Source organism: Gavia stellata, chromosome 1 (genome assembly GCF_030936135.1).
Source record: "Gavia stellata isolate bGavSte3 chromosome 1, bGavSte3.hap2, whole genome shotgun sequence".
NCBI lineage: Eukaryota > Metazoa > Chordata > Aves > Gaviiformes > Gaviidae > Gavia > Gavia stellata.
The window spans coordinates 19,649,460-19,669,967 of record NC_082594.1 but is presented as its reverse complement, the minus strand read 5'-3'; the positions used below and the strand labels follow the sequence as shown (position 1 = coordinate 19,669,967).

Below are 20,508 nucleotides of genomic sequence, written 5' to 3'. Positions count from 1 at the left end.
AAGGTGGTTTTTTTCCTCTTGTATTTATTTTCAGACATAAGCTCCTTCTAAGTCTTGCTGGTCTAAACAGTGTCTCTGGGTATAACTTCAAACCAAGCCAAGAATATTAATTATATTAATGAGTTTGCATCACAGAGTTTTTAAGAAAGATGCAAAGAAACTTTTGAGGCATCAGAAGCTAGAATTAATATTTTTGTATATCTGATGCACAAACCACAGATTTAAAGGTGTATTGAAATAGTTATTCTGAAATATGAAATGCAATATATTAATTGTCAGGACCTAAAAAGAAGATGGGAAGGGTGAACTTACTGGAGTCCGTATACTCCTGCAGGTGAAGGTTTTATAGAAAATGCTTTATGAGAGCTAGTAGGACTTGAACATGTTGGCTTAAGTACTCAGGTTTTTGTGGTGTGGTATTAATACTGAAGGTAGACTTCATTCTTTTGATATGTGTAATTCTTCATTTTTAAGTGTCATGTTTTGACAGATTGAGTCAGGAGTAATTTGTAAAGCAGAACGTGTGTTTGCATGTCTAAGTAAATTGGCATGATGTTTCTGATCTACATGTTGGTGGTATGTTTCAGACTTTTGTAAATATTCTCTCATAATGGTGGTTAAATAGTTAATGAAAATATTGGAAAATGTGGCTGAATTTAGCTAGAAGCTTCATTGTTTATCAGTTATGTGGAAGCTGGGCGGTGTTTGTTTTGCATTTTTAGAACCCGAAAAATCATCACCTAAAACAACTTAAAAATCTTTTTGGACTTGGTATTCCTGCCTGTAGGATTAACTTCCAAGGTGAGAGTACACTTTCACCTTCTGTCCTCTGCTCTGCAGAAGGTTGAGGATCAAATTAAGATCTTGCCCTTTTTTAAGCACAAGAAAGTGGAGAAGCTGATAATAATGTTTTCTGTCTTTTTTCTTTCACAGCTGCTTTAGTGCAGGCTTTTTCTATTCAGAGAAAGGGCCTGTGTCCAATGTACGTCAGTTCAGAATTACGATCATTGCAGATCTTTTAATATGAATGGCTCTGTGCACAGCCTGGACCTCCAGATCTATATTTTCATCTGGCTAGTAAGGCTTTGTGCCAAGATTCTGCCATTGTCAAATGGTACTGTATCATAAATTAGTATGTTGAACTTGAAAATACTAAAAATTTCAGGAAAGGCAATAATCAGAACTATGCTGTGGGGAAAAAATTAAGAGGGCACTGGGAAAAGTAGGTCTCTACACTTTAAGAATAAAGGGAAGTAAATGATAAATTTGTAGCCATTAGTGGTAGAGAGGAAGTAGGAAATGCTGTGCCAGTGCATTTACACAAGAAAAAGGGAATGCTACATAAATTTGAAAGAACAAAGAACTGACAAGGAAACATCTATTCCCACAGTGGACAATATTGAGCATAGAATGGGTCAGTTCTTGATCTCGGTAATACCCTGAAATAACCTAAAGGTTTATGTTAAAAGCAAAAAAAGCACTTGTAGTCTGAAATAATCTAAAAGTTACTAAAAAAAAAAAGTGTGGTTGTGGTGCTCCCCAAGTATTGGGAAAACAGTGGCCAAGCCTTCTATGGCAAGCACAGTTGGAAACATGCACCCCTCAGACTTTTTGATTTGAGTGAATCTTCAATGTAATAGTCCTCTATTGAAGTGTGAAATGTGTTAATTTTGCAGAAGAGATTGGAAAAGCAAGCCTGCAGAATGTGCTTGAGAGAAGACTTCTAATGTCAGTAAGGATGCTGTGAGAGTAAAAATCTGATAATCTTTGTTAGAAAAGAAAACAAATACATGATATTTTGGTGAAATGTAGTGGTTATTGTAGTTGTTTTTGCATATTAAAGTAAAAGGTTAAGTTGTAATATATGCTGATGCAAGTTTGAGGAAGGTGATTTGTGTAGCTAAAAAGATGCTTTAATTAGTATAGTGAAGAAATGCATAGAGAAGTGGTGTGGAATAGTTGAACTAAAGCATAAATGGCATATAATAGGTGGTATAGTGGAATGTTCCTCACGGTGTCTATAAATAATGTCACGTGACTAATATCCTATGAAGATAGAAAAGGTAAAAAACTGCTTTCTAACAAAAGGTAGAATTAATATTCATTGAAGAAAGCATAAATTTCCAGGCAAAAATCAATAATGTGACTGGTCAGCAAAAGGAATTACTATTAATTGCGCCCTGCTTTTTAAAAGCATTTTGGGTACTTTTTAAGAGGATATGGCTGTTGCTTTCTTGGTAGTGTTAAAGATTAGTCATTTGTAAGTCAGTCATTTGTGGTAAGCAGAGTTATGTGATAAATCTCTATGGAGGCTCAGATTACATGCACCTGAAGTTCATACCACTTTTTTCTGATGTATGCCGTGCAGTGGTCTGCAATAAGTAGTGGAGAGTATGAGCCTGTATATATTGTACTAGTTTTCTTGCTAGTGTGACTGTAGCAGTACACAGCATTGTGAGAAAACTGATGCCTTGCCTTAGTTGTAAAACCAGGATATGTTTTAAGAGATTTAGAGTTTTTTCTCCTTTTCTTTGAGGACTTCAGATTTCTGTTTCCGTAACCTGCTTTGGAGGCTTTGCCAGTCCTGTACTTTTCCGTGTTTCTGTGAGCCGTGGATCCAGTGTGGTTTTTTCATATACTAGACTCACCTTTATAGGAAGAACTAGTTAAATGCAGTGAGAAATTTCTTGAAAAACTGAATATTAGAACTGTAATCTGACAGTAATAGCAATTTTTTGTGTTGCCATGTTGTTGATTTGCAGCTTTTATCTTTATTACATTTTTAATCCTGTTAGATCTTATGCGACGTCAAGAAGAATTGAGGCGTTTGGAAGAACTTCGAAATCAAGAACTTCAGAAACGCAAGCAGATACAGTTGAGGTATTTTGTCTTCTACTGTGCAAAGGTGTGGTGTGCAGCTGCTGTAGGCCTGCATGAATTTAGATACTGTAGCTTGTAGAGCTTGCTTTTGATATCAAATAAAAATATTTCTGCTGCTAAGCAGTTGCTTTTCAAAAGCATAATGTGTGATGTTTCTGTTAATGTTCTTGAACATAAAGTGATCACTTATGCTAATGTAAAAGAATGGTTTCAAGTATTTCTTGAATTTTTTTCGTTTATTTCAGCTCTGCTAGTTCTGTTGTAAATTTCTGAACTTTCTAAATAGTGTAGAAATGTCTTAACATAAATTTGTTTTCTGCTGTTTATTTTAACCTTGTGACTGAAGCATAGCTGTAATAGATATGAACATGCTTCTAAGATTTATGGACAGATGATCTGCATGTGGAATAGTAGCGTTGGAAATTTATAGTCTGACATGAGCTTTTTGGGGGTATTTTTCACTTGATATTCTGGTATGTTGCAAACAATTTTTCCTTTAAGATCTGATTCATACAAATATTTGTTTTCGTGCCTCTGCTAAAATTTAAGAAAATAGACATAGTATCATCATGTTGATTGAGTTTATACTTTTCATGTTAAATATCACAAGAAATATAGATGAGAAAAAAGAACAAAACACAAACATCTTGCGGAGTTAAAAATGTGTCTTTTGGCAGTATTGAAATGTTATAATACATAGCAACTGGAGTATTTTAACCTGCTTACCAATATGTAGCCGGAAGAACAGGTATAGAATGTATGGGTATTGTAATTACCTGTATTCCAGTTTAAAAAAAAAAAAAGAAACACTTCAATAATATTCAAAGCTGCCAGGTGGAGTAGATTAGAGATTTACACTGTATAAAAAATTAAATAATGACCAGTTTTGTTTATATGGTTGATCTTATCTCCTGCGACTGAGTACAAGCCTGAATAGGTCAAGAGTCTAAGCTGACATAGTTTTTGAAAAATATTCTAGACATGAAGAAGAACATCGACGTCGTGAAGAAGAGATGCTACGCCAGAGGGAGCAAGAGGAATTACGACGGCAGCAGGAGGGAGGATTTAAGCCAAATTTCATGGACAATGTAAGTAAAATTCTGTGACGGAAGTCCAAATTCTAAATTTTTTTTTTTTATTGTAATACCTTTATATACTAGCTGTTGAGCTGCCGCCTTCTTGTTTACTGTTCTTCCTTCAGTATTCCATCGTTCTCATAAGTGGTACAAATTTAGTAGTGTAGTTATTCTTTTGTACTATGGCATCACTGTTATTTGTCCTACAATCTGGTGATGTAACACTTGAGTTAAGTGAAGGTGTTCAGATAATAGTTTGCCTTTTTTGTTTGGGAAAGAATTTTTCCAATAAAATAATAGAATTTTTCTAAGTGGGAGATCATGGGAATAAACGATGTTTCCATGAGGAGGTGCCCTAGTTTGACTGAAGGTTTAAATTTTAAACCAGTTCAGGCTGTTAAGCTTGTTTGAATTGCTTGGTTTTGGTTTATGCTTAACTTACTAAGAATAATATACTTCAGAAACAAATGGGCAGTGTTAACTTCATATGGAGCCTAGAATCACTCTCCCCTTTGAGCCTATGGTAAAACTAGATGAGGAAAATGTCAGTATCTTTGCTAAAGGAGGCCGAAAGATTATAAAGGCGGAAAAAATTGTCCTTTGCTATAATTTCTACATTATTTATATTAGTAATTTAGGTGTGTTCTGCCTCTGAAGACTCGTCCTGCAGGACTAGCAAAATGGTGGTATCAGAGGAGTCAGCTTCTAAATTTTCATGATGATCTATTTTGTTGAAGGGTATGATTTTTTTTTTTTCTACCAAGCAAAGCAGTTATATGAACACACTCTGTATTGTGAATGCTTTAGTTTTATGTGAGAAGGATATCTTTTACTGTTACAGCTATTTTAATGAGGAAGCAATGAATAAGCAATCCACACAATGCTCTTTTATATTATTATAACAGCTGTAGTGTGCAGGAGGGAATTTTGCTCCCTTTTACAGGTACAACTTGATGCAGAAATCAAAAATAAACTCCTGGTTTCTTAGCTACTTTCTGATTTTGTGTTTTGCGGAAGAAATACCTATTTTACGTTCTATACCATAACATTTTCTGCAGGGTTGTGAAGAATATATGTATGTTCTGAGACATCCTAAGAGAAGTTAGAAAGTAAAAGATTTCCTGTTCTCAGCAGGACATCTTTTTTCCCCATCCTCTGCCCCTTAGTGTTTTTAGTAAATATGGGGAGGAAGCAAAATTGTTGCTTTGTTACTAACAGCTATCAGTTAATTTTGCTGATTGTGTTTTGAGAAGCTTGCAGCAGAGAACAGTCAATCATTTATTTCCCTATGTGCTTACACTGTAAAAGAAGACTGCTTTCAGCATGTCTTGTCTTTGTGGTTATGAAGATCAAGAATTCAAAACTCATAATGTCCTTTAGTGTGTTTCCACATGTTATTAAACATATTTTGTGAAATAGCATGTAACAATTGTCTGATGTAATTTAGAAATAGCACTTATTGATTGACTTCTGTAGTGCCAAATACAAACTTCATTTCACCTTAGTATCTTCACGTAGCATCTTTTGGGGTGGCCTGACTTTCTGACCCTATAAGCTGCCTGTCAAAATCCTCCTGTGCCTGATCTGTGAGACCCATGCTACTCACTGCAGAAAGGGGAAGCTGGGGGGCCAACCCACAGGCTTGAGATGGCAGTAGCTCCCTCAGATTCCATTGCTGTTAGGAGATTGTGGCCTATACCCTCCAGCTGGGGGTGCTGGGAAAACTAATCTAGTGTTGGTCACAGCAACCTCTACTGGTTTTCTTCTTGCAGCTGTCTTGAGATAATGTTACTTAGCCTCTGTGCTTGAATTGCTTGCCACAGTTTTGCCATCCTCGTGCTTATCTGCATCTTTAAATTCTGAACTCTGTGTGAATAGAAACTGTTCAAGTTGGTGTGCTGGACATGGCAAAAATGCAGTGTAAGAAAGGAAGAGGAATGGTTCAAATGGAAAGCACTTCAATCACTGTGCATAATTTTTGTGACTTTTATACAGTGTAATTTGTGGGGGGGAGGTAGAGGCGGAAGAATGCTTTGGAAGAGTGTAGCTTTCTCACTGAGTTGCATTACTGGAATTGTGTGTTCATCTGGAACTAATTAATACACTGCAAGAATATATAGAATATATAGATGTAGCTGTGCAGTGACAGTCCTACCAAAAGTGTTTTAAGTTCTATAAAGTAATATATAGTACAGGTGTTTTTTCAATGTCATGTGACATTGAAGTGGCATATGCAGGAATTTTAAAAAATGTTTTATCTGCTCTTCAGACTGTCCTTAATATTTTCAACATGTGTTGACTTACGTTTTACTTCTGATGTCCTTTGAACTTTAAAAGAGGAAGAATTGAAACAAAATTGGAAGTGATGTATTTATTTACTTTCTTTAGTAACTGTTTCTAATAAGGGCAGCTATGTAACTCTAAGCATGGCCTATCATTTTATAGGTGTTCGTTGTAACACGTCTTTATATAACGGTACTTGTGTAGTGTGAATGGGAATTGAAAAAGCCTTTGCATTTTGCAGCAGAGAAGAATTGTAAACCATTTCTGGAGATTGCAAAATGATACATCAAATCTTTTTTCAATTTAGTAGAATTTCTTATACAACTGTTTTTTATTTATTCTTACTAATACTTGTTTACTGTGAACAGACTCTATCTGGTAATTACTTCTAATCTCAGATTACCATTATACATACAGTGAAAAAGGTTACTCTCTGTTTTAAGAGTTTAAAAGTTGCCTTTTTGGTGAAAATCACATTTTATGATACTGGTGGATAGTTTTTACTATATCAGGTCTTGATGAACTCTTTTGGCATAATTCTTGTAACATATTAAAGTCTTCTGCCAACCATGTATTTAGAAGGAAAATAATAATTGTTTCTAATCCTTGTTTTTGTTTCTTAAAAGCTTTGAAAAGTAAGCTTCCTTCACTTATATCCTATCCCTTTTTACTGTTCAGTGTAAAAGAAGGACATAAATGGTAAGTGCAATGACAACCAGAATTGGAACCTCTCATACAAGGCTGCAGTTACTAGGCTTTCCTGTTTAAAGTTTCTTTCAGTATCTTTTCCCTAACTTGTTAAACTTTGGTTTTTCAGTATAACTACTTTTGAAAAATGTCTTGTAATCAAGTTTATTGCAGTTACCAGTTACTCAGTTTAGTTACAGATGATAAAAATATTTTCTGTGTGGGTATTTCTGTTCCTGAAGTGTTCTTGTTCATGGTGATGTGGTACATTAAAAATTTGATTGCATTGATTGTTAATCTAATGGGCAGCCTAGTGATGCCTAAACAATTTATTAATCTAGTTGTGTGATCTCTAGTAGATAAATTATTGATAAACACTTTCATATTGGTTAGGATTTTTCCCTTGCTTTCTGAAAGTTGGTTAATTGAAATCTGCTGTTCTAGTTCAATATATATGCATTCTAATTTCACAATAGCTTAATCAGGAAACTTGTTTTCCTGTTTTATTTTGCTAATTTTTATTTTGCATACATATTTCTTGCTGAAAGATGAGCTTGCTGATGGTGATTGGAAGCAACATTTTATTTTTCAGCAGCACAAATACTTTATTAAAAAATATAGTACTTCTAAGTGCTAGTAATACATTAATTATTCAAACTGTGCAATGGTTGCTATCCAGTTGTGACTGGCTCACATAGATTTACATTGTTAAATCTCAATCACAGCCTTTTTATCAAATAATTCTGGTTTCAGGAACTACTTTTATTCATGTCACCAACTTAGAGGAGTGAAAAGAGAGTGATTTGGATTTAGTGTATTAAAGTAGTTTTCATGTGTTTACAAGAGACCAAAATATGTAGGAGTTGTAGTCGTAGTTTTATGGTGCACAGATTTAATTCTGTATTAAAACAGTGTCAGGTGGGTGTTGTACCTAATGAAACAATAGCTGTAATACTTGTCTACAGCTTACAGCTCTTGTTACTGATGGTTTAAAGAGGGAGTTGAGATTTTTTGGTGTCTTTGTCCTCTTCCCTCCAAGGAAACTCCCCCCCTTTTTCAAGTTTAACTTGCATATGTAAGGAACTGTTTCTTGTGAGTTCATCAGTTTCAACTTCTGAATGCTTACTGTTCTATCATATAAGGCTTTGTATATTAAATACTTATCTTCTTTTATCTCCTAGTCTTTTCAAAAATTATTTCTAGATGTTGTTTTCTTTAGTTTTGCTTATGCAGAAGCACTGCTGCTCAAGTATGTTGTGTAAGTATCTGCATAAAGTGGCAGCTGCTAAAGCAGTGGAGATTGCCTCAACGGCAGAGATTGTAGTGGACTTGGATCAAAAGCTGTAAGACAGATGAGAGCAAGGGAGTAAAAAGGCACAACCTAAAACAACAACAAAGTTCATAGCTTCAGGAATGCCAGAAACTTTACTGAAAAAACCACCCACATACTTAGTCTTTGTTCTAAGAGTTCTGTCCTTTGGAGCAGTTTATAGATGTAGCTTCCCATTTCTTTATTATTTTGAGCCTACTGAGGTATATCTTATTCCTCACTTCTACATTCACTTGCATGTTAAGTAATAGACATTTTTGAAGCAGGACTATTAGTTAGATTTCCTTGGATTCTGTAATGCAGGAATAGGTTTTTTGCACTCCTTGGCTCTTAAGTGAATAGAACTGCATTTTTTTTCTGTCTTCTGATTCCATTATGCTCAAAAGCCCCAGTTAAGTAAGAAGTTTGAATTTTCACAGAATGCAGAATTGTTTCCTACCTTATTCAAAAGTAAACTAAGCTAAGGCAGATTTCCAATAATAAATAAATTAATAAAAATTGCCAAGGATCTTTTCAAATTTGATCTGTTTTCTACTACTAATAAATTTTGGTTATTTTATCTTGACAGCCTCGTGTACTTAATGAAGCTGATGGTGGTGAAGTTTTGTCGAGTTGTATGAATAAAGTCTCTGTTTCTTAACAAACTGCTATCAAGCTAGGCTGCTTTATAAAAGCTCTTTTGTAGAGCTTGGTTGGGAGAGATGAATTACCTCCTTATTGCAATCCAGCATACATAGTTGTGGAAGAAGCAGTTCATGTTTGACACCTTAAAAGTCTTTTAAGGTAAAACTAGCTTGGAGAAAGGCAGATCATTAAATGTAGAACTAAAAAAAACCAACCTGACAAAACATTCCTACTTTCTTGGCAGTGGTTTTACTTCAGTGATCAAGTTTCTTCCTCTGCATAAAGCAACATAGGCTAGGCCTTTGAGCAAGCAGTTTATAAATACGCAGTTTGTGGTTTTGTGGGTGGTCTTAGTTTTGGCAGTAGCACTTAAATTTTTATTTATTTTTGTAGGATTACAGTGATATGTATCAGTAGATAGATACTTAAATCTTGCATTTCTTCTGTTCCTCAGTGTTTCGGATACTAAATTTGGTGCTTTAGGCAAGAATAAGAATTCCTTAACAAGTCTTAAAATATTCACATTGTATTATTTTCAGAAACTAAATAAATTATTATCAGCCTTTAATTACATTGCCAGATATAAAAACTATTTTAACTGTCACATCTGTTTTTAGTATTAGAAGACATTGCATAAAAATCAATGCAGAACTTCAGCCATCTTTTGTAGCATATTATGTGTTTGTATGCATAAACCAAAGCTATTTGAGGATTAAGATATTTTTGGTTGTAAGTATTTATTTCATGACCATTTTAGGATGGTTCATAATTGACTTTCTAGATTATGTTTTTATGTGTATCAAGGATGGTACTTAAGGTAATTTTCCAGTAATGAAGCAAATAGTCAATTACAATGTTACATTAAATTTATACCTTTCTATTTCAGTGTGTGTGAACTGTTAATATTTAGGGTAATGTGATAAGTTTTCCCTGTGTTATGTTACAGATAACATCTATAATCTTTTACTAAAATCTTCTACTCTGTTGCCATCATCTTCTAATGTTTGCACAAAATGTTTTAGAACATCCTAATATTTACTTCATGTGAACTTGCAGACAGAACAAGTGACCATTCATAAGTAATTTTTGTGCTTTAATGTGCTGTCAAATGTGCATAAATCTCCAGTATGAATTTAGGTGTTGTGGTGCTGCTTGTAAGCATTCCCAGGTTTGTTCTCTTCTACAGTAATTGATAAGGATTTTTTTTGTCCGTGTTCTTTAGATGGTCTGGTTTTGTTTATAACTTAATTTTCTTTCAGTAAGACTGATGGATCAAGAAACTAAAAGAACACTTTTCAGATACTTCATATGCAATGGCAAAATGACATCAGTCTTTGTCAGTCTTAGTGTTTCATGAGGCCTCAGATTTAGCAGATGCCATTTTTGTTCAGTTATTAGTGGAATGCATCTGGTGTGCTTGTTCATAGAATACTCCATTTGCGTACTTCTATTTCATGGGTTTTACAGATAAAAATGAAAAAATCTATTAAAGAGCAGATTTAGTAAGTCTGTATTCCATATTTTTTAATATAATTTCTGAAAATTGTTGCTGCTCACACGTTAAAAATCTACTTAAGTTCCTCAAATACTGAGTTCTTCAGTTTTTCATGTTCTGACAAGTAAGAATGAGGCTTTAACAAAGGATTTTTCTAGATTATTTATAAATGTGTTTGATAAATGCCCTACATATTTTGAAGAAGCTAAAATTCATGTTTGCCTTAATAATGTTCATTTTTTCTTCCTCAGCTACTGGAGTTAAGTTTGACTTGGAGTTTGTACATGTATTTACCCAGACTAAGAAGAAACTAACTTTCAGTTTCAGTTGTCTGCTTGGTACCTATTTTGGACTCATCCACGTGTGTAAATCCTGAGATCTTACTTGGTGGCATTGAGACTTGTGCCAAAATAAGTTTCTCTGCTTAGAAAATTTTGTTTTTATTCAAAGGGTCTGTGTTTAAAGAAAGAGTAAAAAACCCAAGACGCAATAAGTGAGTTTTCTGTAGGAATAGTATTTTTTGATGCGAGGAAACCTGTTAATGGATCTGTTGCTTAGTGTGAGGAAAGCTTATAGATCTGGTTTCTCTCTCAAGAGGCAGTGCCTTCTGAGTAGTTTTTTTTCTTAGTGCAAGCAGTAAGCTTCTGACCTTTTGCGTAGCCTCTAACATTTTGCTTCAGTAGCTCTCACGGAGTGGAAAATTTTAATCGTGGTAATGCAGTAAACTAAGTCATAGAAATTAACTTGTCTTAGTGAGGTTGCCTCTCATTTGATACCATGCTAAATGCTATTTTTTAAATTAAAATAGTAGGGTTTTTCTCATGAATATTTTGCAAGCCTCCTTTCTATATTGTAGGCATCAAGTAGGTTTATCTCATTACCAGAGCTAATGCTTGTTTTGGGTTATTAAATCTTCCATGAGGAATATGGAGTTTAAGTCTGATACTTCTGTCTTCCATTGAGCATTTCTTTAGGTTCCACTTTAATTTTCCAGAGATTATGTGTTACTGTTAGATGAATTAGCATTTTTAATAAGTAGTGTTTTTGGAAAAAAAGATGAGATGAGCTTCTGTAGAGCTGTTTTGTAACTGTTCAGATGGGGAGTTTAATATCTTGCTTAATAGAAACTAACATTTTAAGAGTCAATTAAATATATTTAAGGTTTAACATTTAAAGATGTTTTTCCCAAACATTATCATAGAATCATAGAATACTTTGGGTTGGAAGGGACCTTTAAAGGTCTTCCAGTCCAACCTCCCTGCAATGAGCAGGGACATCTTCAACTAGATGAGGTTGCTCAGAGCCCCGTCCAACCTGACCTTGAATGTTTCCAGGGATGGGGCATCTACCATCTCCCTGGGCAACCTCTTCCAGTGTTTCACCACCCTCATTGTAAAAAAATTTCTTCTTTATATCTAGTCTAAATCTACATTCTTTTAGTTTAAAACCATTACCCCTTGTCCTGTCGCTACAGGCCCTACGAAAAAGTCCGTCCCCATTATGATTTCCTACAGTGACTAATGGCTCACTAATGTAGGCTTAGCATTGTGTAACATGGAAGAGTATTTGTATTAGTTTTGTTTTGTATATGACATGAAGCACACTGCTTTTACTAGCGTTGCTAAATGCAGTCTTGTTGATACACTTGTGGCAGGTTAGCTGGTTAAGTGTCTCTTCTAAATGTATTAATACAAAAGATCTGAAAAAGACAATGTCAAAATAAGGTTCTTCAGGCTTTGTTTCTCTTCTGTATATAGTGTTGGGTTTTATAATCCTTTTTACATTTGCTTTACTTATGGAATCTTTGTGTTTGTTCCCCCCACCCTTTTTGAATTATTAAATATTTGTTTATAGGGGAACTTGTATGTTCTTTAGGCAAGAACCAGCTATTCTTGTTTGTCCCTATTCATTGTGGTGCCCATTGTGTCCCTAACATGATTCTGACCTTTGGATCTATAGAACATAAATGAAATAGTAGATTTTGTTAGATATATTTTGATGAAAGCAGACAGTGTAGCTTAAGAGTTACTGTCTGTGGACTTGGGTCAGGGGATTTAACTAGAAATCAAGTTTTCTTAATCCATTTGGATTTGTTCAGAAGACCAGTTTCTTAAACTTTTGATTAAAATACCAGTACTGTCTGGTACAATGTATATTGTTTTCCTCAGTCAGAACTCTGTTTATTCAAATGATAGGCATCTTTCTTTATTCAAGTCTACTTCATCTTGCTCCTGTTTCACAGTAAATGGCCTCCAGGTTGTATGAAAGTACTAGCTCGAAAATATGGAGCCTGGTTTCATTGTTTGCTTCTTTGTTCATGTTTTGTATGTTTAAGTGCTGTATGTGTGGACAGGCCAGAACTTTGTTGGGGAAATCTTAAACATTGAACGATTCTGATTGTAAGCAACGTTCATAAAATGTGTAAAAGACTGCATATGTTTGTTAGAAGTTTTTCCTACAGAACCTCTTTGTAGTGATGAAAAACTTTGGCTTTCAGCTTCCTTTTGGCAAATACTCACATACACTAATCACTTGGTAACTCAGATCACTTATGGGATAGCAACTACAATTGGACTTTTTTGTTGTTACAATTTAGTCAGCATATATATCTACTCGGTGATGTTAATACAAAAGTCTGGCAAAGGATCATATTTAGTGTACTGTGGCTATAACTAGTGCTGCTTTTAAAGTGTTTTAAGTTGATTTTGCATTGTTATATTTGACATTCCAGTTAAGAAGTAGTTTGATTTTTACATAAACACTTCATGATGAAGGATATTTATGGCTGGTTAATTTTTCTTCTAAGTAAACATTGATGACTTTCACTTCATCTTATCCTTGATCTTGCATTTGGGGAAAATTGTTTTAAATCAGTCCAGTGTTCACTCTGTTTTAATATTTGCCTAGATTTGTTTCCTGTGTGAGGAAAACTTAACATTTGGGAAATCTAAAATGCAGCATTGTTTTATAGCACCCAATTTTCAGTTAAATATTTTAGTGTGTATTTCTGCATCATGGTACAGTTAGCCCAGACTTCATTACTGGTTAAACAGCCCTTCATTTCCACACCCACTAGGGTGAACTGTGGAGTGAATCTTAAATGAAATCATTTGCAACTTGTTCTGTGAAAGTTAAGGTATCCTCCATGCTCCCATGGATGTCTGTTTTGATACTCACCTACTCTCATGCCATTTCTTTAGCTAAAATGAAACCAGAATAATTCTAAGCTGCAGCATAAAATTCTCTAATATGCCTCTGAAGACGTGACTATATTGTGAATGTAATGTAATTATATTACATGTATCAATTGTGACCTTAGTGATATGGTGGATATTGCTTTCAGGAAGTAGTTTTACAGGTGAGTAGACAGTTAAGTGCCTTAAATTAATTTCAAATTAAAAAAATATTTGCATTCTATTCAGCTGTTGAAATGTATTTAATTTATGTTTTTAATTTTGTTACTGTCATTCAAAAAATGAAGCTAATAGAAATAGGAGATGTGTTTTTATATATTGGTTCCATGGATCTAAAGTGGCTCTTAACTCTGGTGGAACCAAATTAATTAACAGAATGTTGTAATGAGGAAGCTGCTATCAAGAGAGTTAATATATAGATATCTTCCTTTTTTTAATAATATCCAGATCTTTTAAAGTGGTTACCTTATCTAAACATCTTTGTCTTGTGAAAAATTATTTTTGAATTTCACCTTAAAATATTAGAGAAGCAGAATTTTGCTTTCCTTGTGAGTGTTAGTTGTTGATCAAGGGGAAATTTTGACAGAATACCTCTGTTCCTATTTGCTCTCAAATGGTCAGTAGCGATTGTGTTTGGGAAAAAAAATCTGTCTTTGCAGTTATATCCTCAGAGAGTGCTGCTTCTGTATAGCCGTAGACAGTGAAGGGACATGGTAGGATTTTCCTTTGCCTGAACAGATAACGTAAAGATGATTGACTAGAGGCATGGAATTAAAATATTTGGCTTTTATTCCTAGCTACTGTTTATATGCAGTTTGTTTGGGGCCAGATTTTGCCTTCTGTGTACGTTAATTTTTTGGCTGGCGAGTAACATTTTCCACAGGTCATGAGAAAATGAGGAACCTTTTTAGTCAGTTTTATTCTGTAGATATTGTATATACAATATTTTACTGTGTTACAACAAAAGGAAGTGGGAGAGGTGGGAAAAAACTTGGGGAAATAACGATATATTAAGGCAGTGTTTTAAATGCAGTATTAAAATTTAGAGAAGCAGCAAGTAACTACAAGACAAAATAATGAAGCAGAAAATATATATATCTCAATATGGAACAAAGTTCTATAATCAACAGAGTAGATTCTACTGTAAATCTTGGCTTATTTTAGACTATTTTTTGTTAACAAGTTAGATTGTAATTTGAATTTTTGGCTTGTAATATAGCATTCTGAAAGTATGGGTTCTGTGTAAAACAAAGCTGCAGTAGCTTATGTGATAAAAGGTCTTTAAAAAAGCACATAAGCTTTTTTATGAAAATACATTTATTCAAGTTATTGAGACTTGGATATTTTCTGTAAAAGATTGCAGTTAAGTTTAGTGTCTAAGGTCACTAGATAAAGACATTCAGAAAAATCTCTATGGGTGTGTAGACAATTTCGGTAGTAGTGATGGCCAGTTTTCAATATTGCAGATGGGCGAATACCTCTGCATCCAAATCGGTGACTGAATTACCATTTGTCTCCATGATAAAGTGTCTAGTCATGAATGTCTTTCCAAAAAAGAGAAGGTTTACACTACTACCTTTTCTGGCTCAGACAGTAAGTATTCTTTTGTTCACTTGTTCCGAGATAAAAACCAGTAATGATTATTCATATTTTTTTTCCACATGATTTTGAATTTAATTTGTCTTTTCTAGTTTGCCTTATTCCTGTAGTTCAGAGCAGTGGTTATTTTCTGCTTCTCATGACATAGGGGTGAGAAAATGTCTCTATTGTATAACAGTTGTAAGTATTTTGGACTGTTTTTCTAATCTAGTTTACTTTCTACCCCAAACCTAAATTTTGGGGGAAAAAAAAATTGACAATATTTTAAGTTTACCGAGTGTGACTCTACTGCAGACAGGTTTCACTCTAAGGTATTATCCATTTTCAGTTGACTTTTTCTTGAAAGAGTTTCAACCACCTCTTAACTTGCCTTCTTGCATCAGTATTTTTCTGCAAGATTTGTTAGTTTTCCCTTTGTTAATTTTGAAGTAGCTGAAACATATTTCCAGGCTGGAAGAAGCTCAGTGTGCCATACGGAGGTTGATGACTAGCAGGACTTTTTGGGAGTCCTTTGTGCTGCGAAAAATAAATTTACTTTCCTCTTTCAATGGTGGTGTTTTGGTCCACATTTTCTAAAAAGAAAATATTTTTTGATCCAGTTTTACTTTTGATTGTGTAAGTATAGACTCATGTTCTACAGGATGTCACAGGTTTGTTCTCTTAGAGGTGGAATTAACTGGAATATTTTGGATTAAAAAAAAAATCAAGAGAAAAGGACACCTGAAATGTAACTAAAATCTTGTAGATAAGCTAATGGTTCTTCTGCATCACAAAGGAAAGAAGAACACGTGGACTGCTGCCTCTTACGAACAGCAGTTTTATTTGGAAAGTATGAAATACAATTTTTCTTGGCCAAGATGCAGGAACTGCAAGTATATTAATATATTCAGCTGTCCTTTGACCTAGATTTTGAGGAAAACTTAAAATCCTACAAGTTGTGTTGAAACTAGTCTTAAGAAAAAAAGATTACTTGCAGCAGTATCTTTTGAGAATAATATAATGTAATTGTTCATTCTTGGTTGTTTTCAATATTTTTAATGAGATTGCATTAAAAAAACTTTGCAGCTGCTATAGATGATGGTCTTTTTGAGTGCTACCATGTACAGTGCTACCATGTACAGTGAGATTTACATTATAGTGTTTACTAAAAATGTGTTGCAGTTTCTGGGATCTTTCAGTCGTCTTGATGCTCACAAATATGAGGGGCCTCCAGGTGGTCTGTGGGCTTACCTCTTTTACATTAGCCTAGTGGCCGTCTCTATTGTATTAAATAGTGTTTTCTTTCAGGGGATTATTAAAAGTTGCTGGTTAGTGAGGTGTCCCTTAAATGTCTTTGTAATGTGAGTAATATTAGTGCAATTAAACTGCTTTCTTTTCCAAAACTGTCAGTATAGACCTGACTTAAACATCACGTGAGGATTGATATGTTGGAATGAAATCAGCTTTTCTTCAGGTTAGGTTTTGCATCCAGCTGTAGGAGGATGACTTAAAAAACCAAAGCATACTGGGGGGATCACAGTTATTTAACATCGTACTCTTCCCCAAAAAACCCAACAACTTGCTTGTTTTGGAAAGTAGAAGCTAGTTTTACCTAAACAAAGGAAGATCTTAAACTGTCTTCCATCTTGGAAAGATCAGAGATGGCTGGTATTAAAATAAAGGTGAGTTGGAGAGAATATGTAGCTTGCTTTTTTGAAAACATTTTTTTCTAAATCTGTAAGATAGAAGTGGTGTGTGTGTGTTTTGTCTCTCATACACAAAACTGCAATCCATTTCTGTCTTTTCCAGTGTTAACGTGTGTTAAGTGATGCACTGAGAGGCTTTTCAATGCTTATTTAATGAAGTTGTATAATAGGGTACTATACTACCCAATTATTTATTAATTCTGTGTAAAATATAGTAGTATATGTTACAAGGTATATTAAGACTGACACTTTTAATATGCTGTATTTTTTACTATAATACATCTGTGATTTTAAAACATTGTTCAAGGTAAAATTTTTTTGTATTTTTAAAGAATAACTTCAGCTTAGAGTAGCAAATACTTGTGACTTCTTTTAACTGCATTTGTTTTTTTCTGTGGGATTTAGATGCTGAGGACTATGCTCAGCAACTGAGTGATCTCCAAAATAGTGTAAAAGGGAAATGAAGGAAGGCCCCACAGAAGTTGAAGACCTTTCTTGTTTGTTCCCAAAACAAAAAGCAGAGAACAAAGATGTAGTGCATGGAGGTTTTTCCCAAATACATTCCTACACTTTTGCTGTTAATTGGTTTTAAAAGAGATTAAAAGAATTTCCCCTATTTTAATAACATTGATACTTCCTTTACATAATTATTGAAATGATGGAAATATTTAAGAAATGCACTGGACTAATAATAAATCTTTTTTCCGTAAGGGAAATCATAATTTTCTTTGTCAACAGCTATAATTATCATTGTTACTACCATTAGGACTGTTTTTCCAACTTGTAGCATTTACTGGAATATATGTATCTGCATATGTTTCATGCAATGTGTATTCCTGTTTTTACTGAAGTGATAGGTTTTTTAATGTATAGATTTTTTTAATGGTATAACTTAGTGAGTCATCTCCATGAACTCTATTCATGACTTGAGTCACCAAGGAGGAGATTGGCTTTAACTCTCTGCTCTAGCCCTGTTAGAATGTTTTTCTCAAAGATCAAGTCCTGTTGACAGCTACTAAACCTAATGAAAATTCTTTTCAGTAGACTTCCTATTTAAAAATATGGCTGTGTAGCTTCCTGTATGCTACATGTCTTATCACTACCTTTACTTTAGTTGTTATCTAGTTTAATGTATTTGCTTGTGTAACTTAGTATGAGGTAAGAGAGCTTACTTTTTTCCAAACTCCTGGGTGGGAGCTGTCATTCTGTTAGTAGAATTCTTGAGTAGTTAGGTTGGAAGAGATCTCTGGAATCATCTAGTATGATGCCCAGTTCAGAGGAGGGATTAGCTCTGGATTTAGGTTGCAGTGCTCAGGAACACACAAATCTTGGATTTTGAAAGAAGATCAGTATTTTTTATTTAAAATTACTACTGCACAAGACGGAATAAAATGAACTATTTTGGGATATTTTAAGTTTCAGATATTGCATGTAGATCTTAATTGATGGATAAAGCAAAGAGGGAAAGGTGGCAAGAGGAGTGGATGGAAGAGAAGGCTTTTATTACTTCAACTCCATGCTGGCAGCTTAACTTCCAGTGAGCTAGTCATTGGATTGAAATAGAATATTCTGAGGAAAAGACAAATAATGCACAAATCAGAAGTATCCCCCAAATTCTAGTTTTGACTGGCAGACTAGCAATTTTAACCACTTGTATGATTTATATCTTTAAAATACAGGCATCTTTCAGTAATTGCAATTTTGTGTAAGGTTTACGGGACTTATGCCTCCTGGAGAGGCCTTTGGAAGTAATTTTTCTTTTCTATAAAGAACTTGATGAAATAAACCACTCTAGAGGGGAATAATGAATTCTAGTAAGAGGTACAGAAATGTCTTACCTATTTTGACAAGTATAAAATCTATTAGGGAATAGAGCTCTGTTTCCATGTAAATGAAAACAGTTGAGAATCAACCGCACTCTGAATTACATTTTGCTCTACACACACAACCTAGATAAAGTGCGAATTAAGTTACTGATTCTAATGTGCACGTTTAAGATTATGGGGTGTTTTATTTTTGATAAGGCATTTTTTTGATGCCGTGTCTTGGCGTTACTTTGGTCATCATTCCTTAGCTGAAAGGTGAGTGAATAGTCCTGTGTTAATTGGGAGTACATCTGGCCACAAACACTTGAAGAAAACTGTGTGATCTGTCCTCTTAATATTCCTGTTGATATCTTGCTTTTTGCTTTTCTAAAATAATCCATGCCATATTTATTCCATACCATAAATTTTTTGACTGTTTTGTTACCATGAATATTGCATCATTTGGAGACAAGATTTTTTATTTTCTTCAGGATGCTGCAATTGCAAGGCCTGTTTCCAGGGAAGAAAGTAGTATTGGTTTGTCAGTTTAAAAAAATCCCAGTTTTATAACTACTTGTATTTTTATTTTCAGTGTGAGAAGGGAATTGCATCTGATAAATTCTCCTGTATCAATTCTTGGGTGTCTTTTAAAAACAGTTAGTTTCATGGTTTTATGGAGTGAATTTTAAAATATACTAATATATTTAAAAAAACCAGAAGAATTATCTTGGCTTACTTAGTGTATACTTAGACTACTGGTATCGATGGTGATTGAGGTGTAAGCATGTTGCTCATGATATACCTCAAATGCTCAAGAAATCTTGTTTCTAATGCTTGTAAAAAGGGGAGAATCCATACTATATTAAATGTACAATATAGATGTAATTTGAAAACTGGATGTATTGAATCTTTTTGTGTAGATCTGCTTTATACACTTGACATTAAAAGGGGTTGGAATTGTGAGGAAATCTCATTTTTAGTGCTTCTATCTAAAGTAATTAGCAAGTATAATGCTACAGGTGCTATCATAGGAGTTTTTCTAAAAGCAAATTACTCACATGAATCAGACCTTCTTGAGGTTTGTTTGCATTAGTGAGTTCTGAAGTATTTTACAAGAATCATGCAACAGAAGTAATTTGCAAAGCTTTCTTTTGAGTTGTGTAAAGAATTATCCTTTTACAATAGGATATTATTTGTTTGCTTCCCTTTTGTTTTCTGGTTTTGGGGCTTGTTTTAATCCTCCCAAAGCTTAAATTATGTTTTACTACCCATTCTTTGTCTTACGGCTTTCTTTTCCCCCTATAATTGCATATCATCCATTTTTATTGTTCTCTTCCATTTTAAGTTGTTTTCCCAGGTACCAGGTGACTTCAGAGGTTGTTAATCGCCTGCCTGCATATTTCTCTAGTAAAAGTTTAGCCCTCCTCTCTTGTTGCTCAATTTTAACTCCCTGTTATGGGTAGTTTTGGGTGGCTTAAGGGAAGGGGCTGAAGCAGGCTGCTACTCAACAGAAGAATGGGCAGTCCCATAGTGAGGAAAAGAAGCTCTGAGAAGATAATGCTATTGTTGTTATGTTCTGCAAAGGGCTTGAGTATCCAAGAACGAAGCTCTTGGGTGGGCTGGAATATCAACCAGCACTGGTTTGGCTACTCTATCGTAACTGCCTGTTGGTATTCCTTTCTCTGTCATATTTTGGGCAAAACCCATGGAATAGTTGACCTAACTTAACCTGCAATAACTTGTTTATGTTCACATATTAAATAGCTGTCTAGGACATGATTTGTGTGGAATAGGACTGAATTTTTGTTATCGTCTGGACTCCTGCAAATACAGGTTTTGGCAAATTACCT

At 34.3% G+C, this 20,508-nt stretch overlaps 1 protein-coding gene across 4 annotated transcripts in view; it reads left to right on the top strand.

The window, feature by feature from the left end:
* The window catches only part of PSPC1 (paraspeckle component 1), a 65,346-nt gene that overhangs the window by 9,375 nt on the left and 35,463 nt on the right, over positions 1 to 20,508 (top strand). For all 4 annotated transcript variants that reach the window (XR_009484083.1, XR_009484081.1, XR_009484080.1 and 1 more), the window contains exons 5-6: positions 2,796 to 2,880; positions 3,860 to 3,968. Coding sequence is in view for 1 of the 4 variants with exons in the window: in XM_059820775.1 (XP_059676758.1) it covers positions 2,796 to 2,880; positions 3,860 to 3,968 (194 nt within the window). In the remaining 3 variants the exon portion in view is untranslated. The remainder of the gene's footprint in view (positions 1 to 2,795; positions 2,881 to 3,859; positions 3,969 to 20,508) is intronic.